At 41.1% G+C, this 22,715-nt stretch overlaps 1 protein-coding gene across 4 annotated transcripts; it reads right to left on the reverse strand.

The window, feature by feature from the left end:
• Positions 1 to 941: 941 nt before the first annotated feature.
• Positions 942 to 21,406, reverse strand: efr3bb (EFR3 homolog Bb). 4 transcript variants are annotated; one of them, XM_079572607.1, is made up of 24 exons: positions 21,245 to 21,406; positions 20,666 to 20,768; positions 13,904 to 13,980; positions 12,431 to 12,558; positions 11,915 to 12,065; positions 11,224 to 11,345; positions 10,848 to 10,997; positions 7,698 to 7,832; positions 6,941 to 7,019; positions 6,519 to 6,654; positions 6,267 to 6,428; positions 5,961 to 6,066; positions 5,835 to 5,886; positions 5,558 to 5,730; positions 5,408 to 5,483; positions 3,952 to 4,113; positions 3,080 to 3,211; positions 2,937 to 3,004; positions 2,734 to 2,861; positions 2,512 to 2,603; positions 2,385 to 2,433; positions 2,076 to 2,182; positions 1,953 to 2,002; positions 942 to 1,837 (listed from the first exon to the last, which is right to left on the reverse strand). In XM_079572607.1, exons 2-24 carry the CDS (start codon positions 20,670 to 20,672, stop codon positions 1,732 to 1,734), a joined length of 2,448 nt encoding a protein of 815 aa, XP_079428733.1. In that variant the 5' UTR covers positions 20,673 to 20,768; positions 21,245 to 21,406; the 3' UTR covers positions 942 to 1,731. The 4 variants fall into 4 exon arrangements, with proteins under 4 accessions (XP_079428733.1, XP_079428731.1, XP_079428730.1 ...); XM_079572605.1 differs by lacking the exon at positions 21,245 to 21,406 and having other exon boundaries at positions 20,666 to 20,803; XM_079572604.1 differs by lacking the exons at positions 20,666 to 20,768; positions 21,245 to 21,406 and adding an exon at positions 19,573 to 19,789.
• Between the last annotated feature and the right edge of the window lie 1,309 nt (positions 21,407 to 22,715).

The following is a 22,715-nucleotide window of genomic DNA, read 5'->3' on the forward strand; positions in this document are numbered from 1 at the left end:
ACAGGCAGGCAGACTTATTCGGAAGTTGTAAGATGCTCGAGCAAACATTGTATGAGTGGAGAGTTGAGATGCACAACGCTTTGTTCACCTGGTCCAGGTTCACACGAAAAGGTCTAAAACTGTAGTTTGATTTCTGACACATTTGGACAAACCATCCACAATCAGACACACATCTGCACTGACAGAGGACTTTGCACAAATGACAAATACAACACATGTAAAACAACCAAAAACCGATGGTGACGTATACGACATGGGACAGGACAGACCAGACTGTATCAAATACACTCAGAGTGATTCCATGTACTTTTTTATATCAGAGAAGAGTCTCCCATCATGACCAGCACTTGCACAAGAAGGTTTACAATTTATTTTAAACCGTGTTTGCTACCGACACAGACAGGCTAAATTATTGCCAACATACTTTTTCATACCTGTGAGTGTGTGTGTAGAGGGACACACAGATAAATGGCTTTGGGGCTGATTTTGCAGAACAATGCACTGTCTGAAGCTGCAGCAGCAGTTTGGCATAAAAAAGGGTGCAAAGTTAATAGAAGACTGTATTAATGGCAACACCACTGGTCAAAATGATAGTGCAAAGACCAAGTTCCCACGAGAACTGCAGACAGAAACCTTTAGTAGAAGAAAAGAAAAGCATTTCAGCAGGACGATACTACTTTTAAGACTAAAATCTACTTCTAGAGGTGGCATTAACTACCGTGTGCTTCTCAAACAACTGTCTAATTTTGATGTCATGGGTTGCTGGTTTGATTTCAATAGATGTAAATCATAAATGCCGTGCTTCCCCCTGTTCTGGGGCATATTTAGTGCAGTGCCAGTCTAAAATCATAATATACAATGTACCCATATACACATCAAACATATCTGTACTGTACATAAGATTTAGATTTCATATATTTCTTTGTATATACATTAATATGGAAATGGAAAAATATAAGTAACATTTCACTGTAACATGTAGTAACTATGAAGGCAAACAAAAAAAATATATTACCGATAAAAGCACTTCTGAATGACACTAAAAGGCAAAATAAACTAAAGCATTTTAAAACAAAAGAAATGTCTAAATGAATGCACAGTGCAGCAAAATGATGATTATACACTCTGGACAATAAAAAAAAACATATATAAACAATAAAAAGTACAAACACTGGAACCCATAAAAAGGTATTTGAGAAAGTTTTGTAACTGTATGGCAACATTTCACGTACTAGTGTTAAAAAGAAACTGATCAGTGCCTACAATACTTTCTGTCAACAGGGCAAGCGACTAGTTTCCTTCAGTCAATTTAAGTCCAGAACAAAATATTAAATTAAGGTTAAATTATTAGGTTTCAAAATGTTTGGTTGAATACTACATTTATAAAATCTGAAATCTATTTTAAAAACAGACGCTACTTCTGTGGTTAAGTATAAAACATGATAGCACTTTAATAGAGCGAAATATTCTTTGCATTAAATTTAATTAAGTCAAATTCAATTTCATGTCTGTAAATCATAACCATACCAATATACATATATTTGACTCCCTATATGTGAAATATATGCATTTTGCTATGAAATGAAGCACCAAAATGCATCTTTAGAGGCACACAGAAGATGAGTGTTCAATAGATATTGTTGCCAGCCGCTGCCCTGTCCTGTCAACACTAAAGGTTTCCCGGGCTTGTCTCTTTACTGCGGAGGTCAAATACTTTGGATGTTTTTTTGTCTAGTACACGCAGAGGTCGGGGAACTTCATTTCGTATATGGGAATGGAGCGACTCTGTGTTTGGCCATAGCCTGATGAAATGGTTCCAGATGGGCTTGGAGGTGGTCTGGGGAGAAGAGCACAGGATACATGGACTCTTATCATCCTGTCACAACTCATTCAAAAGCAAATATTTACTCGGTCTTCATGAAGTGGAAAAGTCTGAGAGAACACAATGTTACCTGATTGTAATCTCAAAGATCTGATTTAGTTTACTCTGTAGCATCGTTGCCTGAAATAACAAGAACAATTTAAAAAAGAAAGAGAAAAAATAAGTACAGGGTCATATATTAAGTAACACTTACTCTGGCGCCACAGTGAGCTGCTATCTCTTCGAACGGGGCTTTTTGGAACTTCTCCACAACTTGTCTCCTGCGCTCCCTCTCTTGCTCTTCCATACCAACACTGTCCACTAGAAGGAGCCAGACACAAACTTTTTAAACCTTCAGTTGCAGTGCTTTCTGGGTAAAGTTTATGCCATTTGTTCTAACACAGGTAAATGTTACGATTGATAACCAAAAAATCAGTGCACTTGAGTTAGGAGGGATACATATTACAATAGGTCTTGTTTCAATGGCTGAAGAAGCGAGTCGGACCATGAATACAGCACATACCAATAGCACTCTTAAGAGTTTCAAATGTAATTTCCTCTGCCGGTGTTCTCTGCAAAAAACAAAACAATAATATTACATCTGTAAAAGGGCCAAGTTGTGCTGTTTAACGCTCATTTTTAGCACTTACCTCTTCTTTCTCTGGACTATTTCGAGACTCGACCTCGACCTGCAGCGAGATCGTTTCCCCAATGCTCTTCCTCTTAGACAGGCGGTCCTCATCTGTGGACAGAGAGAGAAGTGTTTATCCACCTGCTCGCAACACATTAGCGATGACAAAATGTTCACTCGCTGAAGAAATAATAAAGGCTGTGAACAGAGGGTTAGGGCGGACGTGAAATGTAATACCCACCCATGTACTGCGGGACATAAGGTGTGCCCAGACGCTCTGTGTTGTAGCCACTGCCCCCGAGAACCTCAGTGATTTTCGACTGAAGGAACAAAACATCTCCCTCCACTTTCTCCAGGGAAGACGGCAACCTGAAAGGCACATTTATGTCATTATCTGATATGAGCTGCACAAGTACTATTAATGACAAATACCTATCTACATACTTAGGGTTGTCAACGAATACCCCCTCTGGTAATAGGTGAGGGCTTTCCTTCTGTCTCGCCTCAATCACCTGTCGATTCAAACACTGTTAGTACTTTTTATCCTATGAGAAAAGTTGATTAACAAATGGTTATTGTGTGGGTACCTCTTGTATGTGTTGGCAGAACGCGGGGACAGTGGTGAGCTGACAGATCAGGTTGAGGTAGGCAGCGACAAGAGCGTGAACAGCACAACGGTTGTAAACAGGCAGCCCCTCCTCTGTAGACAGTGCGAGGTCCTGCGAAACAAAGAAACAAGAAATGACTTGTTGGGAAATACTTATAAAACTGGAACCAATCCAATTTTCCCATTACAAAAGAAGATTATCAGATTAATTAATTATGCAGCTTACAATTCACCAAGTCATTCACTGTTTATCCATTAAAAAATCTTCTATGTTCTATGACTTAGTCAATTTGTACACGGCAAAGTTCATTTACCAAGTAAAACAAAATAAAACCCCTAAATGCTTGCAAATATTGTTTACCCAGCGAGAAAGTAACTATAATCTCAGAGGAACATATATATTTAATCAATCGCAAGTACATTCTACATTAAGAAAACTGTTTATCATGCAAAGGAGTTAAATTATGGAATAGCTGATGCAATGAGTTAAAACAAGCTACGTCTCTTTTTCAGTTCAAAAATATTTACAAGAGAATAATAGTGGAAAAATATTTAACAGAATGAAAATTAATTATATATGCTTCTGGAGCGGACAATGGTCCACCTGTGTTAATTCAGCGAACGGATGGTTATTACCATTAACGTGCTGTATTTATGATTTAAAAGTGAAGCGCAGGCACAATAAGCTTTAGCTTCTGCCTGCGCCTGGTCATTTATTGTGTTCATTGTTTGACTTGTATGTTTTGAATGTTTTGAATCATTTGTAAATGACCAAACCGAAATAAACCGAAACCGAATTTGGATGCTGTCATACTCATTACACTGTGCATACTCAAGACTAAAAACAAATACCTGTAAGGCGAGGGACAGGCGGATGAGGTCCACAACCACCTCCTCATTGGCCAGTTCCACACTGAGCAGAGCCAGCAGCGTGAAGAGTCTCTGGTAGTGCTGCCGCCCGCTGCTCTGCTCTTTACAGCCCAAGTAGATGTGTCGGTAAAGCCGCTGCCCGTGCTATCACAACAACAAGCAAACAGTACTGAGTCACAGAAGCAACATCTCTCCCATAATAATTAACTGTCTGGATGAGGTAAAGAGTTTATTTCTGAGTAGCTTCATATTAATATTATTCTTTTGCGGTTTACACCAAACTTTAAATGTGCTACACATCTCTTATTAATATATAGGTAGTATCTTATACTTTTTGAGATATTGTATGTGTTAAGATTTTTTTTTCAGGCCAGTAGATTGCAGAATCCTACTCCAACGGATGCAGTGAAAAGAGAAACGGTTCAAATGAAAAGTATCAACAGTGGCTACGTTTACATGGTCAGGAAAATCAGATAACTGGAGAAATCAGATAACCCAATAATCAGATCTGATGTGTTTACATTCTCTTCAGAAATCAGAGAATCCATAACTCTGGGTTCTACATGAGCCAGTGCAGACTTGGATTTTTAGAGGACCAGAATGATCCCCACCCCTCCCTTCAATCAGGCCCAGCTGCAGAACCAGATGGAGAATGAATGACCTCCATATTTGAACTTGGAGTCAAACTGCTCCATGTGGCGTTAGTGTCTTGTGCTTGGTAGCTGAGTGGATACACCACAGATTTAGTGACTTAAAGGTCTGGGGTTCAAACTCAGTCAACTATGTCTTATTTTCTTTAGTAATTGTAGTAGTAAACTGTGCTTCAACTTCTATTGAAAATGTAAGGGTGAAGAAAAGGAGCAATGATTTAAACTGTAAATAATCAGAGAAGGGACTTGACCTCACAAAGCTGAGGATTGAGTAATATTCTGGAAACACACTGCACTTTCTCCACAAACAAGAGATTTATTTCATGGACAACAAGTTTGGCCTCTTTGCTGTATTTCCCTGCTTAGTTTATGCACACGTGTTAAAGATCAGAAAGAAATCAGATCATATGACTCATGCTGTTTACATGCCACGTCAATAATCTGAGAACTCCCGAAATCAGATCATGTTCAGATTTTTGGTCTCCATGTAAACGTAGCCAATGAGAGCACTCGGAAAACATGCTTATCCCTGGACAAGAATTGAACAACTTTGGCAAAGGTGTGTCCATGGACTATAAAACTGTGGGCAAAAGTGTGGGCAGGCAAGAGGGACAGAATAAGAAGGATTGCAGAAACTGGCGAAAATAAGTGTCTTCTCTCCAAGAATGTTTTGATAAGAATATAAAATGACATGATTAAAATATATTTTGCACAGTATAGGCTGTTGAATCAAACTTGAGGTGGTTTCTGATATTGGATTTGAAATGATAAAAAAATAATAATCATACCTTTTTCATGAACAAGTTGTCCTGTGAGGAACACTTGTCCACTTTGAGTTTGAGCACAGAGATGTCTGAGATGATGCTGCACAAAGGAGAGGACAGTAAAACACAAAGCTGATTGTAAAATTGAAAAGCCCTTAGTTTTCATTCCCGTACCTAATGTCAGAGAACTTGGCCCGGTTGTCGCGCCGGTCGATGAGGCTGAGCAGGATTTGCAGCACCAGCAGACGCACCTCAGGGTCCTCAGTGAGAGACAGAGACAGCATCGGCTCCAGGAACGAACTGGGCAGAGCTGTGAGCATGTTGGTGGTCTCGAAGTCCGCTGTCACCTGATTAGGAAGTCACACATGTTATTTGTAAGATGTTAAGAAGTCATAAAAAAAACGAAATAATACGATGTAATAGCAATAAAAGATACTAATAAAACATTTACCTGAACCAAAGACTTGAGCAACATAATCTGGATCATCCTAGTGCCATCGGGCCTGGGAATAAAAACATACATTACATTTTACAAGTTCTATGAGCAGATACAAACGTGCAAAGATCTTCAACTCACCCAGAACCAGCAGGGAGCATTGTAGGGTGAAGTCCAGGAATCTTTCCCAAAATGAAGAGCATGACCTCTGATCTCTGGTATGTCGGTAATGTGTTTGCAAACGAGCCTGCAAACAAAGTGTTGCGCGTTAACCAACTCAAATTATTTCTTGTTAAATTAATTGGCATTTACTGAAAATAAAATCCAGCATCAGAAAAATACACAAAAATATAAGCAAATGAGTAGTTGTGATCCTGCTGATTAATTGCGCCCCTTACATGGAGAAATCTGTTGTTCATCAGAACCATAACAGTCCTGCTGACTCACCGATGGTGCGGATGACTGCCTCCTGAAGCTGCCTCTCCTCATGAGCTTTGATGATTTTGGTTCCGATGTTGGTGCTGCCGTCATACGAGCCGCTCAGTTCGTAGTCCACACTGAGGCGCAGCTGCCGCAGAAGAGTGTTGAAGACCTCCAGCACAGTGGGCCCTGGACACAGTGAGTCACCAAAACACAGCGCTCAGCTCCTGTTTGGCCCCACAGCCGGGGCGGCGAGAGGGTAAGTGTGACTCCACTCACCAACAGAGCCGCTGGCGGCGATGGCAGCTGCCTCCAGTAGAACCTCCACGATCCCCGCCCGCACAGTGGCCGAGTTCTTACTGTTGGCATCGAGGTGACCCAGGAGCTGCTGTATGACCAGGTGAGAGTGCTGGGACTGCAGAGAAGGTCGATACGGACAAATAAATACCGCTACTTGTAAGACAGATGAGCACTTAAGTTAGAGGAAATTTGCAAACATGGATGAAAGTGTGTGCTAGGGCAGAGTAACATGACAAAATTGATTTTCAAAAAGTACTATATCACAAACATAGTCAAGATAGACCTTTTAAATAGTGGTACAATTCAGATAGTCCATAATGTAGACTGTGATTCTCTTAACCTTTAATTAACCACAGCCCTAGTGCGTATAATTATGTTTAAGGCAATAGGGAGCAGATTACCTGGATGGAGTACATGATTATCTTAAAGCAGCGCACGGCAAATGTCTTCCCCTCCCATAGACAGTGGTTATCCAAGTGCCTACAAAGATAGAATAGTTTATCATTTTGAAAAACTATAGTGAGACTCTGGAGATGCGCACACATGTTTCCCTCAGGTGTACGGGACTACAGCGCTGAATATTGACGACGATCCCTAATGATCCGAGACGCGGCATTTTATCAAACAGGATCAAGGTCATTAGTTGTGAGCGGCTGTTCAGTCGTGCACCTCTTGTGTCGACAAAGGTAAAAAGCAGGAACAGAGTGAGACAAACGACTGGTGCGTACGGGAGGCAGAAGAGCAGACAGTGATGGATGAAGGCAGGTGGATCTAACGCTGGGAATATTCTGAAATCAGCGATAGAAGTTTGCAAAACATTCAATCAAGATGTCATTTGTAAGAAGAATTTTTTAAGATTGTTTGTGAGCAGAAAAGATCAAACGATTTACTGATGAAAACTATCATAGGTGAAGAAAAACAAGGCAAGTCTAGCATGATGCAGCGCCAACTCTATTGAACTTCTCTTCTCGGAAAACTACACATTCGCATCTGATCGGTAGTAGCTCTCGACCTTGCTATCGACCTTGTTTGACACCGCGGCCAATCAGATTGAGCGGACAACATCGAACAGATCAATCGGGCTGAACAAAGTAAGAAACACAAAACAAACAATAAACAGCTTGTGTGATAAAAATGAAAATAAGAGGTTGGTCTCACATGAGCACCGGGGTGACGGCGTTCTTGATGTTGCCATACGCGGCCCGTCCCAGTAACTCTCTGAAGCAGCGCTCCGTCAGCTCCACCGGGCTTTCCTTCTCCTTCTCCGACGCCTGCAGTGGAGAGGGGGAGCGGCTAGAGGGAGGAGAGGGGCAGAGGAAAGAGAGGGGGGCAGGTGAGCGAGCGCAGCGGGAACAAAGCAAGGTGAGAGAAGCGAGGGTTAGCGCTGTGCAAAAGTGTGCCGTTCAAGGTTTTACAAGTAAAAGAGAAACGGGAAGCGCTTTAAGAACCTTAACTTTAAACAATAAAATCCACATATTGGTTTTCTTCACAAGGCCGCACAATAGAATAGTTTGGCGAACATCTTTAAAATCATTCATCATCATTTGAATACGGTTAATCGTCAGCTCCTGGCTAGATCCTCCGAGTTGACGTTCATGCTCTTGAAACGCCCTTCTCCTCTGCAGTTTTTCCGCAATGAAAAAAAAATCAAGTGTTTGTGGGCTATAGCACATCTGCTGTCACTGTCGGGGACGCGTCGATGGCTAAGTTTGAAATGGGGCCGCTATACACATGTGGCCGGACATTTCTTTGTTCTCATGCATAGTTAATATTTCTCCTCCATCGCTCTATCGCTGACAGGACTAGCCTCGGGTGGTCTGCAGATGATGACATTATTTATGAACACACCTCCACCTTGGCTGCAATGTTAGACCATACAGTGTTACTAAACCGCACTACTGAGGGACTTATTCTATTCCATTTTCTCTTGGTAATAACAAATAAGTCTTTTTAAGCACAATGACGTCTCACACAATTACTCAGACGGTGGCGAGGAACTAATCAGCAGTCATGAAAGTGATTTGACATAATGGGTCTTTTCCTGGCCCTAAGCAGCAGCGGGAAGGTTCACAGCTCAATGAAACACACACTGAGAAACACCAACACTTTCCCTCAGCAATCTTTATTTATATCTTCATTCATCCTGGGAAAACCCCACTGAGATTCAGAATGGCGTTTACACTGAGGAGATGGCCCACAGGGAGCCCCTTTGTACATGGTGAAGTGCTAGAAGAAATTATACTAAGTCTAAGTCTGTGGCAGAAAGCTAGTGCCGACTGAACTCATTTACCTGTACATACACTGCACCAGAGAAGCTGTCCTTTCATCAGGTTTTATGTTAGAATGACATAATTAAATGATCAAACGTTAAGTCCAAAGTGCTTACTTTTGTTGGTAAAAGGCAATAACATCACAAGAGAAACAATAGTCAAAATAATATCAGAAAACTTGAGCATTTGAGCATTTTAAAATGTCACATCCGGCCAAATGTATCACTGTGGAAAAACTGCAATGAGATGTTTATGTACCTCGTTTTATTGTCTCTAAATCAATTCAATAAAGGAAATTGGGAACAAATTGGCTGAAGTGCATCTTGTGGTTTTGGCTGCGTCTGTCTCTCACTGCCTCTTCCTATTAACATCCTCCATTTACTGGCACTCTCATCTCTATTATCTCGTCCCGAGCCGATCTCGCCGTGTTCTCTGTTCTGCCCTCTCCACTTCTTCACTCGAGCCCTCAGATCTCAGCAGTGACGTCAAAGTCCATCTCAGTCTGTGGACTCCGGCCAAGAAAGCATCGCTTCACGCCGTACATCTTTCTTACTACAGCTTACATCAACAATTGACCCATTATTTTATTTTTTCATCTCTGACATTGTTTAAATGTGAGTCAGATCAAACAGCTTTAGCAAAGAGGCAGCGGCAAAATGGCAAGTTTATCATGTTTTACCTTGAGAGGTGAAATTAATCCGCTCGGATACAGGCGACTAAACAACATTTAAAGTGATATTTACAAACAGTATATGGAGGAATAAATAACCCTGATCTGAATCATCTAGCTGTCACATAAATTGTAACATTATCCTCATCCCTACTTTTTTGCTTGATGGCATTTGAGCTCATAAACCAGAACGGGGTGTAGGAGGGATTTAGAGCATGAAACAGCTCAACATTATAATTTGGTTTGACGGAATAATACCTGTGGTAATGATTCATTTAGTTATACATCAGATGAAATTTTAGAAGGAAATGTTTAAAAAAAAAGTTGATGAAAGCAGAACTAAGTAACTCATGCCCCTAAAGGCCATAAGCACCACTGCAGGTGTCGTAGCATGTTGCGTTTTTTTACTCATTCATTGTCTGTGAGAGTAAAAAGAAAAGACAAAGGGAGATGTCCTAATGTGTAGAATGAGCCCAGACCTTTTCACCACAACTGCCTCTAAAATCCTGCACTGTCACTCAAAAAGTTGTTACTTCGGGTCAGAAGTACCATCACGCACAAGCTTAATATAGAAGCTGCAGTTACACATAAGACCTGAGATGGCAGTAGTGAGCATAAAATGACCAACTTGCATCTAGTCTCTTTAAGTGGCACTAGCCCGCAGTTAGCTTTGTCCGTTAGAATCTTCTTTGTGATTCTATCAGTGTGTATTGTGCCTCCGATCTGGAGGCAGGGAAAAGCTGCAAGTGGAGACACCAGGGGGAGAATAAAGACCCCCCAGTCATCCCATCAACACTTGTATTACCCCCAGAGTGACCATGAAAAGGATTTATTAAGCTTAACAAGTTACTTAGTACTGATTGATTTTAAGTGACAATACAATAACTGTCACTGTGACTTGTTCATGGCCCTTATGTACAGTATAGTTGCACAGTGATTGTTATGGAAGGTTTAACTCTACTCATGTTTTTGACAAAGAAACAAAAAAGTGTTCCATATTGCAGTACACAAACATTGGCCTGAAATTCAACCCCGATTCAGAGAGACACTTTTAAGCAGTATTTCTGTTTTAGTATTTGTCCCTGGGCTGTGAGGGGGCCTGGCAGATGCTCAGAAAAGCAGTTGTCGAGGGGTTTCATCACACGAGATGATGTCTGACACATGACCAGAGGAGTCAAGCTAAGTGTGGACTCAACCAGCGGCGAACCACTAGCGCCATAACTGCAGGCTGTGGCCAGAGCATTGGCAATACTCCGACTCCGCTTTTATGGGTCATCGCCGTTCACACCGAGAGCAACATGGCCCCATTGGCACAGCTTATAATCAAGCCAAGGCAACGAAAGGGTTGTCCGTTTGGTAAAGTCTCACCTCTCAGTGCGCTCTCCGCTCTGCAGGTTGAAGAGGAGAGACGGGACGATTTTGTCCATGTGCTGCGGGTCCCAGATATTAGCCTGAAGCTCATCGTTCACAGTCTTCCTCACGACGCCTTGCAGACCCCGGATACCTGCCATTCGAATGCTGACGACAAAACAAAGCTCTATTTAGAAACTGGGATTAAAATAGTTTATACTTTGTTTTTATTTTAAGCATTTGACATTTCATTTTGGGACTATATTTAACTATATATAGATATTTTGGATTCAAAGGTTGTTGTTTGACAACTGGGAACAGGAACACTTCTGTAAGGACCCTAAAAATAGATAGTGCTTAGTAATGGTGCCGTCGGATGAGAAAATAAACTCACTTAGTGCGAATGTCGGGGTCCTCATAACTGGAGTGACACATCTCACTGAAGCGTGACACAAAGAAGTCATAGCTGCGGTGATATGAAGGCGTGTCCTCTTCTATGTTGGCAAACTTCACAAACTGACAAAAAGAAAGCAAAAAATGTGACATAACTGAATGACAGAGACTCTGACACCGAAGTGAAAATGTTTGACGATTTCTTTTTGAAGTCCGATAACATCTCATTAGGATGAAAAGTCAAAGGCAGCGGGGAGGTCTCCCGCGGGGGCAGAAATGTCACTATTTAAATACAGTGACATTTAGTAGAAAATCACTCCCTTTAATAAATGATGACGCTAAAGATAAACACCAGTGAAAATATCAGCTATTTAAAGTCTATTCATAATTATGTAAATGAAATCATAGCGGCGTCTTGGTAAAGCTATATACTATAAGCACTTGGAGCAATTCTGAAATTAAATTAAATGCTCTTAAGTCGAGCCTCCTCGGCCTCAGTAATTTACTGCTGCTGCTCATATCCGAAAGATGCCTAGTGTTCCTGCCAATGTGTAATAGAGAGCAAAGTTTCAAGCATTACATAAACTGACAAATGTGTAATAGAATAAGCATGAAAAGACAATGGGTACTTTTTGAATTCAAATTGATATGAAAGTTTGCACGAATGCAAACTAGGAGGAACAATAACTTACTGAATTGGTTCCTAGGATTTGCAGACTGGGTTTGTCGGACTCTAAAAGCTTTCGAACCATTTTAAGGAAACTTTCCACGAACAGGTTGATGCTCTGGCAGTGGCAGGCCATTAGCAGCTGATCCAGGGCCTCCATAGCGATGCACACGTATCTGGAGAAGAAAAACAAAGCATGTGAAGCCTTTAGATGTTTTGGTGATGTAAGCGCTGATTTCACTGGTACTGAGAGTTGTGTATTGCTGAATACAGATTGTGCATGTTAAATAACTGAACAGACTCAGTTGGGGCCTGCCAAGTGTAAATGTAATCAGCAGAGGGTGCTTGGATGGGTATCTCAGTGCCACATAGCCATGAGTCACACATCTGTGCAACAAGAACCGGCATGTTGGTCCATTGTAATCTATGAGGGAATGGTCTTTGGTGTGTAGCTGATTAAACAAGTGTTTAAGTGCTGTATCTGACCACAGTGCTTTAAGTAGGAGGCTATTTTGAGCAGTGACTGATGGCGAGGTCTCACCCATATCTGTGCCGGGCCACGTCCCTCGAGAGTCTCTCCGACAGGTACGCACCGATACGGTCCAGCTTCTCCGGAGCTGACAAGGCGTAGAATGTCAGTTTCTCCATGTTGGCTTTCACCAGTCCATCCTGAGACACATCACAAAAAGAAATGGGTTCATGAGACTGAAGGGCACCTCAAGTGAAGCCCACATTACGGAGTATAACTAGAACACACAGTGTGACCTCCTTATGTGCCCTGGCCGATCTACTTCTCAGTGCTGCAGTCTGGTCATAACAGCAGCGAGCTAAATGTTTCTGCATCCACCAAAATTACATTTTAATTATTAATATCTAAATCTGTGAAGAAAATTGACGTTTGGCAAAGAAATATGTGCCATAGCACCTTGTGAATGCCCAATCTTGTGAGGGTTTGTAAAATAAGCAAGGTCAGGCCAGGTTAGTGCCTGGATGGGAGACGGTGAGTGTAGCCTGTGTGTGACTGGTTGGTGGTGGATGGAGGGACCATACAACTGTCGGTCTACTTCAAATTCAACTGTGGCTACATACCTAGCTTACCATCACTCACCTTATGTGAAGCTTTGGGTGACTTAGGTAATGTGAAAAACTGATACAAATAAGATTCCCTTCTCTTTCCTACCTTCTAAAAATATCAAATGGTCTGCAAAGCTGTAACTTAACTATATTATGACACAATGACGAGCTTAGTATTCGCCCACCAATCCAAGAGATGACTTCAGTGCATATTGTGATTGTGACACCTGCCTTTACCCCCCAGTGTCCGTGTATGCTGGTGTATGAATAAATGTGTTTGGGCTTACGAATGTGGAACAACGGCAGACAGGCAGGTGGCTACTTGCATCATGTACTGCCATTAACATACACAGTCCAGCCCAAATATCATACATATCTATATACATCATTTTGTAATCTGTCAATTATGTTTGTTCAACTCAATTGTGGACAAAGAATAAACTGGGCAATAAACCCAAAACCGCAAATGTTTCTCTCAATCAGACACAGCATTTGAGTAGATTGAGAACAGGGACTGAGCCCATCTGCCAAAAGGAGACAGAGCTAAAATCCCTGTTTGAACAGACTAAGCTACAAACAGATGCATTTCTTGATTATATTTTGCCTCTTCCAGATACCATTGCTGTGTTACTTCTACTGAAAATGTGTTTAACGTCTTATGTTTATACACATAAGAAAAAGATTAAGTGACCTAATTAAAAGACTAAAAACACATTTAAATACATGTGACTGTGCAAATCCCAAGTGCTTTAGTTCAGACACATTCATTTCTTGCATTAAGCTGCTGCCAATTGGCTGCTGATGTAAAGGAATAAAGTAGGTTACTGCAGTACTGCAAAGAAACACAATCAATACCAAGTTCTGTCATCATTTTGGGAGTTCTAGAAGAGATTTCTAAAACAAAGAAGTTAGGTATTGATAACAAGAGAAAACTTGTTACCTCTGGGTCTTCTGGGAAAATGTTGTCGACCAGCCGCTTGTATCGGGGCCTGAGAGCCCCACAACAGCCACATACTCCTGCAACATAAGAGGAGAAACAAACTGAGGAAAAAGTGGTCATTTAAAAACAGGTCAGCACACTACCACAGAGAACAGGCTGAAGAACATTTCACACCATCCCTTTTCTCCCAATAAAATTAATTTACACAATACACTGCAGTCAGTTTCTGCAGACCAGCACAGTATTTGTTTGTCACTTTTTGCACCGAGTTAAACCCAGGCTAAGCATTGCGTCAAAAAACTTCAGCAGGGATGAGTCATCAGGAGAACCCTGGAGAAACGCAGCTCCCTAAAATTTAAAATTCTCTTCACAATTATATAATCTTGCTTTCGTGGCGTTTTCAACGCAGGGGAAGCACAGAGATATACGTTTGAGCTTCACAAACTCCGAGTACAGAAGTAGGTCACTGCGCTGTCATCAGTGTAGCTGCATGGAACGAAGTGGCTGACACCCAGCACACGGATGCATTCGTTTAGGAAAGTGTGCTGAGATTCTCATGAATCATCAAAATCCAAGCGAAGAAATTATGGTCTCTTGTTTGAATCTAGGTCTAGGACATGAAATCCTGTAAGTGTGGGGGAGAGCTGTTGTATTTGTGAATGCTCTTTGTGAATAGCAGTAGGTTTCCTTTCACAACAGTGCAAAGTCTTGGACTGAACTGTTACTTTGTAGATCCCAACATGATCAAACTTTGAAATAGACATGTCACATTATCCGTGTTGTGATTTGGAAATGTTTGAAAGGTGTGCTGCTGCTGCTGCTGCGTAGAATAGAGATGGGACTGTATGAGCTTCCCACAGTCAGATAACCCTGACCAAAAACACCACAGTACGACGATATACCATGAAATCATATTATACTTAAAACAAATAATAGTTTGTATGTATTTATTAAAAGGGACAAGGCATTTACTAGAAGCACAATGTATGACTTGAAATTACACAAATTCTTTTGCCATATAGTTTTAATACTGAAGGATAGATTAGATTTATGGACATATTGATACTGTGGAATTGTTCAACCGGCGTACAGCCTGTGTTAACAAAATAAAATGATTTCCAATACTTATTAGACATCCGGTAGAGCAATAGGAGAGTTGTGTTTGCTGAAGCTTTCTCAGCAGCCAAGCCCATCTGAAAACTCTGCGTCTATTCATAGCTGTGCTTCTCCATCACTTCACACACTAATGAATCTGTTACACCCCTCCCACACTCCCCTCGTACCGCCTCGACTCTGGACCAGAGGACACTGAAAACTTAATGAAACAGGAGCTAAAGAATGGAAGAACTGAAATTGCAGGTAAATGACCCAGCGTCATGCTGAATATGAGGATTTTTAAGACACAACAATAACTCAAAACTCCTATGACCTAAATGCACACAAAAAACACTAAATCCATCTTTCACTTTAACTTATTCTGCAAATGGGAAACTTTTTTGGCATCTGAGTGATGATTTTCTGTTTCGTACCAGCTGTGTGAAGAAGATACACATACTGTTGCCAATAATAACCGGTTAGCGTCGAAAACAACAGCGACAGAGGTTGGACGCATGAATTGCAAGGGTCTCACGACATCCACCCACTCCGCATAGAAAAGGCTGGCAGTGTACAGGGGCCGGACTGCAGGCTTTCTCCACATCGCACATAAACCCACACGCCAGGCTGCTCGAGGCTCACAGCTGAGCTAAATCATGGGTGTTAGTAAGCACACACGGCATAAACAACAACAGGGAAGGGGTGGACATGAGCACGGACACTTGTACACGGGGTCCACACCTCCCCAGCCAAAGCAGCTAATCACAAACGCTATTTTTATCCACCTGACAGACAATGGGGTGGGTACATTAACAGATTACAAACCCCCATCTCCGGCCGCATCACAGCTTAGCTATCCCACATTAGGGGATGAAGGCAGGAAGTGTTCGTATATTGGTGCCAGAAGAACAACGCAAGGACAAACCACGCGCATGGAAAAGTAGGAATCATTATAATACAAGATCAAACTTGTCCCAGTTAGTGTCCGAGGAGACCGTTAATGGAGGGGACAGTAGAGACTTAGGTGTGAGATTGGCGGTCCGTTTTTTTATCATGCAAATTGATTATCTGGAAGAACATTTTCAATTTTCATATTCTCACGTTGTGCTTTTGCAAATAAATGAAAAACCCCACTGAGGAAAAAGTAATTATGGGCTATTATTAGCTTGGGCAGACTCACGGGGAGTAGAAACTCACTTACTTTAAATGAGTTTGCCGAATTCAGGAAACAACAAACACAACAATCTGAGCAAGAGTCGATTTAAAACGATATTAGATTCTGAACTTACTGGCGAAACAATACATTTATACACTGATGTTTAGTTTTGTGATGAACTGTTTGGAACACTGACTTTAGTTCCCATTATGCACTTTGAACTCTTATGTAACATAAAGTGGTTTGTGTATTTTAACAATATTTGGACACGACTCTGAGCAGTGTTCAATAAAGTGGTCCCACTGTGTTGTACATTGTAGTTCACCCGTATTATGTTGTTAAATTAGCAGCATGTTGTGGGTTATATGAAATTGACCAAAAACCAGTGTTTGCCAACCGGTACACAAACCTATAAACATCATTGCAAAGTCAGTAATTCATTTAAAATTTAATTTGAAGTTAATTGCCATGTGATTTGCTACTTTACATAATACACTATACATAATATTGCTTAGTTTTAGTTGATCATTTTCTCTAAAATTGGCTGCACCCCTGAAATAAGCAATACTAGCAGCAAAAATGAAAGGCCTGTCAGCATATGTCAGCAGTCTTAGCTTGGCAATGCGCTTTATTACAGGACAATAAAGTGCATACTGTACTGCTGGTTTCTTATCAAATGTAATTATTTCTATATGAAGCGCAATATCAGGGGCAAGTTTCTGTTATGGTCTCATAACTGCACTTGCTGTTTGTTTAAAGCTGCTTTATTGGTCTAATAGTCACATGCCCTGGGAATACTGCAATAACCTTATTAGACATATTTTGAAGGACTACTTAGCATTACTCCAAGCGACATTACACTAAAAAGCACAAACAGAAATGTTGAATAAAAAGAATATATCTGAAGTACAATCACGCATTATGTTTACAAAGTGGGCAGTGGGTTTATTACATAAGGGAGCGAACATAAGACAGAGATAGAGTCAGATGGAGGATTACTTTTTGAACGTACACAAGATGACTTTCACCATGTCACATTATGAGGGACGTCAAGCTGTGAGACCTGATTGTCTGGAACTTTTGCATGTTCTCCCCGTGTCTGCGTAGGTTTCCTCTACCTCCGAAAACATGCAGGTCAGGAGATCTGATCTAGGCAATTTTGTTGTACAATTGTATAATGACAATCAAGCTCTTCATTCATTCATTCATTCATTCATTCATAAAGATCACAAGTTTTATGTAGTTTGTTCATACGTAGTATACTGTATACTGGGGGGGTATAACATTGGAACTGCCAAATTAGGCTAAACTACGCAAGCGACTGAACTGTCGACATACTGCATTGCACACCCTATAGAATATTTCAGGCCTGTCGTTCATCTAAGCCCGCCAGATGCTAGCACTGATTTGATCCGGTGTAGGTGGCTGAATACACGGCTGATATAATGCACGCAACTGAGATGAACGGCCCAAGATGGCAACAAATCCTGGGGACATAAGGCCAACTGACACACCATGAATCACAAACTCAATTTAGGAGGACTACAAGTCATTCTTTATGAAGCTTCCATGTACACTTCACACACAGTGGCCTTCAGAAACTGTTCTGGCAGTTTGTTTGTATTGAAAAAAAAAGAAAAAGAAAAAGCAAAGCCCCACAACACTGTGATTGTGAATTAGTACTGATCAATAGCCCATGCATCAGCCTGTCCCAGAAAGACCAAGGGAATGCTATAACAACAGAGTCGAAAGCAATACTAGCACTGACAGCAAGTTAAAATCAATAATAAACATTATACTCTTAAAGCCAGAAGAGAAAAATATTAAATTACCAAAAATAAACATTGCAGTCGCTCCTTATCAGTCAATGAATTCTTATTCAAAATGGCATCGTAAGTCTTCCCATAGCATGCTTGTACAGACTATATGCAGGTTCCACTTCACATGAAGAAAAAGGAAATGCCAGGAGAATGTGGGAGAACTGGTTGGCTACTTTGCATCACTCGCATGCTTAAAGGAAAGGAGAGAGGTCTTACCGTACATTGATCGTGCTGCTGTGGCCGCGTTTTACTACAAGTCGATCAAGCCTGTCTACCGCTGCAGCTCCGGTATACAAACAAAACACTCAAATGCACACGCGACAAAAAGGAAAAAAAAAAAAAAAGAAACACAGTGCTGGCTACGGTGTGAATGTTGTGCACGTGCGCCCGGGGCTATACGCCGTATGGCTGGACGGACGGCAGCGTGAGTGGTGCAGAGTCGAGCGGAGCCCACGTCACAGCAAAGCGTGTCGTGGTGACCTTGGATTTTCCCCGTTCATCTTCAGCGCTATTTCTCCAAAGGACCTGGTTGGAAGGAAGGAGGGAGGGTGAGGGGGGTTGAGCGCAGGTTGCACGCACGCCCCCCTCCGCTTCTTCCAATGGCTTCACTGTGTTGCCCCCGGGACACGAGACACACGGGGAAAACAGAGGGAGACGCGCGCGCAACGTGGAGAGAAGAGAAAAGACCTCCCGCCCACGCAATCTCCGCTCCCCACGCGCTTCCTCCTCCTCCTCCTCCTCCTCCTCCCAGCATCCCTCTTTCCACTTCTCTGTCATTATTAATCTCTCTCCCGGCCTGGTGTTTCGCTGCTGGACGGATCCTTGCAGTTTTGAAATCACCGCAGAAAGATGACACGTTTGATTGGAAATGGAAAAGCCTTTGATCTGTCATAATGCAATGGCACGGGCTCTTTCTCCACTCGACATGATATCCATAGTAGACATAATGAATGAAATCCAGTATGCAGGGACTGTGAAAAACTTCAAGGCCTTGCCTATTCCAACAGTCAAGTTAAATCACAACTTTAATGCCTCAAAAAAAAAAAAGCCTGGATGCACCAATAAGCACAAGACACTGTTTCACAATGTTTGAGATCCAAATTGAATCGCTACAGGAATTCGCCAACAAAATGACAAAGAACATTGGTTCAAAATCCAATAAAGACATGATTAACCTCAGTCTTTTTGTTGGTTTCACATGGTTTGGTGAACGGAATACATTGAATTAGTTGCTTCGTGCGCTCTCTCACTAAATAATCAGGAGGCTGTAAATCAGGCTTTGTTTTCCTGTTCATTTACATTTAAACAACACTCCAATCGATATTTCACAGGGTGCTGCATATATCTTCTGTGAGCAAGCCCTCAATTCTTACCACAGTAAAATGATAACTTTGTGCATGTTAGCGATCGTAAAGAACAACAATTTGAGAAGAAATAAAGGCTATTCTTTTACTCCCAACCACTTTGAGAACTCATTTTACCCATAAACACTTTGTACTCAGTTAGCATATCATCAATTCAATTCAATTCTGTATCAAATTAGGCATCTGTCTATATGTCTATACCCAGAAGACAGAAAGCTTGCTGTTATCACTTACTCTTGCCACCACGATGGTCCAGAAGGGTACGACAGTCCAGTGCCAGCCTCTGAGTGGATTGGACATCAGGCGCCGGCAAGGCCAAGGGCATAGTGCACAAATCTGAACTCAATAGCCCACGGAGAACTTAAATGCACCTTTCTTCAGTTCACACAGCAAACCACTGTCGCGAATATAAGGTGGTGTCCAAGTACTGTCAAATGTTTCTGTTTCAAGCCGACACAGCAAAGCAAGCTTCTTCGTCTAAAACTCGCAGCATGGGGGGGGAAAAAAACACCTCAAGCCCTGCAACAAACTTGCATCTTATCTGAGTTGTCCTGGCTGCCTGGTAATCTCTATATTAATACAAATGCTATAACAGTATTAGGGAAGAGATTAGCAATGACTCGAACAACCGCAACTCTGCTCTCAGAGTGCCTCTCTCTCATTAATAAACATCTAACAAACACAATGGGTCTCACTATACAGCCCCAGCGCCCCTCTCTCTGTGCATGGGACAAGGCAGCCACAGAAAGGAATAGGGCGAAACGGGACAAGAGGAGACCTGTAGGATTGGCAGCCACTGTGGGCCTGAAGTTGGAGGAATGCAGCCCATGAAGATGAAGCTGGTAAGTACACTTTATAACAAATATTGCAACAACAAAACTAAATTCAAAGTGTTTTAACAGATCAACAATGAAGTTCAGCTGTAAATTATTAACATCACCCCAAAAGAATTGATTTGCAGCAAGTGACTATCAGTACCACAAGTGTTTCTTTCCTTTAAAGGATGACGACTACCATGCTTTGTCCTATATGGTGATATCTATAATCCAGGCACTTTTTACACTGCATTTATGCATCTAAGTAATTATTATACTGTATGTAGATTCTTCAACTTGCATTACGTTTTTTTACAAGCTTGACAACTTTCTCAAAGTACGACAGATCGGCCATTATTCATTCACTTCACACTCAAGTGATGGCGATACATTGTACCCAAAGCTGCCCTGGTGGATTTTACACTGAATGATATAAATAGTATAGTAGTATATTTAGATAAAAACAAACTACCTTTTATACAGCTGATACACAATACACTGGTGGTACATACCTGTCATGATGATTTATATCCACAGGGCGGCGCTGCTTCCCCAATTTCACAGAAGGTAAGACACGCACAGCTCCACGCCCCGCGAAGTGTCCCCTCCAGAGCTCTGAGAATCAGGAAAATCCCCGGATCGTCTTTGGCCTACGTAGGTTAGTTAGCGAAACCAAGTTAGCTGAAAGGCTTCTTTACGTTTAATATTGCAATCATTTTTATAAATCCGACAAATTCTGGTATTTAGCCGATATCGTACATGGTATTTAGCGTTAGCTGGTAGTTAAAAAGGATTCATGCGGAACTACTTTGATTCCAAGCGTTCTAACTTCATCTTAAACCACATGTTTACCTTTCTATATAATAGCCTACTATAAGGTTTAGTAAGATGTTGGTACTACACTGAGCGTGTCTCAAAAGCAGACAATATAAAAGAATTACATAACGCTACAGGTGCAACATAAAACCAAAAGAGATAAGTTTCTATATGAAAAACATGCTACATGCTAACATTAGCTATGGGCAGTGGTTTTGAGCAACATAAGTTAAATGACTGTTTACAATCACAGGTTATAGACACTTTTTACGTACCATAAAGCGAACAGTGTTTAGGTCCTAATATTTGCCATACGGGTGTTGTGAACAGTTTTCACGTCACTCCAAAGGCCAGCGTTTTTTAGAGCTATGCCTCATGAGCGACCAGCTGTCACTCACTGCTGCTGCTGGAGGAGTGAGGAGCCAGGACATAACTATTACAGTGAATGTACCAACATGGTGCCAACCCTGTTCACCATGGACACCAATACTCCACCCAAAACACATGTCCAACTGGAGGTGACTTCATCACAAAAGCTAGACTTTAAGTATTGTGTGTATTACTTTAATTTTGTATATTAAGTTATTACTATTAAGTACAATGTGACAGTGCAGCCACCTTTTCTGATTGATTGATTTTCTGTTACATCTTAAAGTAAAGATTTTGAAATGTTTCTTCTTCAATGGGTAATTTCTAAATTGAAAAAAGTTAAATTCACTCTCACAATTCATGTTGTTGTCCACTGTCCACATACCTGGATAGGGCTGCAACTAACGATTATTTTGGTAATCGATTAATCTACCGATTATTTTTACGATTAATCAATTAATCGCTTGGCTGTGAAAGGTGCATGGAAATTGTATTTCTTCATTTTTTTTATCACATAAAGCTAAAGTGGCGCCGCTTGAGGACATGTTGATGGAGTAAACTAAAAGTAGACGTTTGTAGGAGGCTCTTTGTGCTAATTCTGCTTTCTGATTGGACGAGACAAACACAGATATTAATGAAATTTATAATGTACAAAACACTACAGACCCTAACTTTAAAAACAAAGCAGGTTTTCATCCAAAATACATAATTGTCATGTCTTTTTTGCTCTATTTTAGTCTGTGTTTGCTAGAAAACGATTAATCGATTACTGAAATAGTTGACAACTTTTTTAGTAATCGATTAGTTGTCGATTAATCGATTAGTTGTTTCAGCCCTATACCTGGACCACAGCCTGAGAACCAGACTTACCACAAAAGCCTTTGCCTATGCCAACAAAACACAGTTGCATTCACTGCCCAGTTGGTAATGCACACCACCAACAGACCCACAGTAAGTGCAACCATTGGCAGCAGCTACACAGGCCACTGGGTCACTTTTGAATCCTATTTGGCTGCTGCTTATTAGTGCAGACGACAGTGCCAAAACGGTAAGCTTTAATGCTAATTACATTCAAGAGTTTTGCCTTAAGACTCCTGAGATCTACAGCAATCCCATCTGAGGAAGAAGAGTGGCTGAACTCATTAGAGAGTAATATTAAAATGAATTACACACAATAAAATAATAATTTATTAATGTCTCTCATGAATTTAAAAGCTTCCAACAGATGAAGTAACTTCCTGTCCATTTTTAATTATTTACATCTGACAGATGATTTGATCATGATTGCCAAGCATCATGGAGCTGTGGTAATGTTTTATTTATTTGTTTATTTGATATGGACACAACAATAGCATTGGACAAACCAGATACATTGTT

This window comes from Gobius niger (assembly GCF_951799975.1).
Source record: "Gobius niger genome assembly, chromosome: 15".
Classification (NCBI taxonomy): domain Eukaryota; kingdom Metazoa; phylum Chordata; class Actinopteri; order Gobiiformes; family Gobiidae; genus Gobius; species Gobius niger.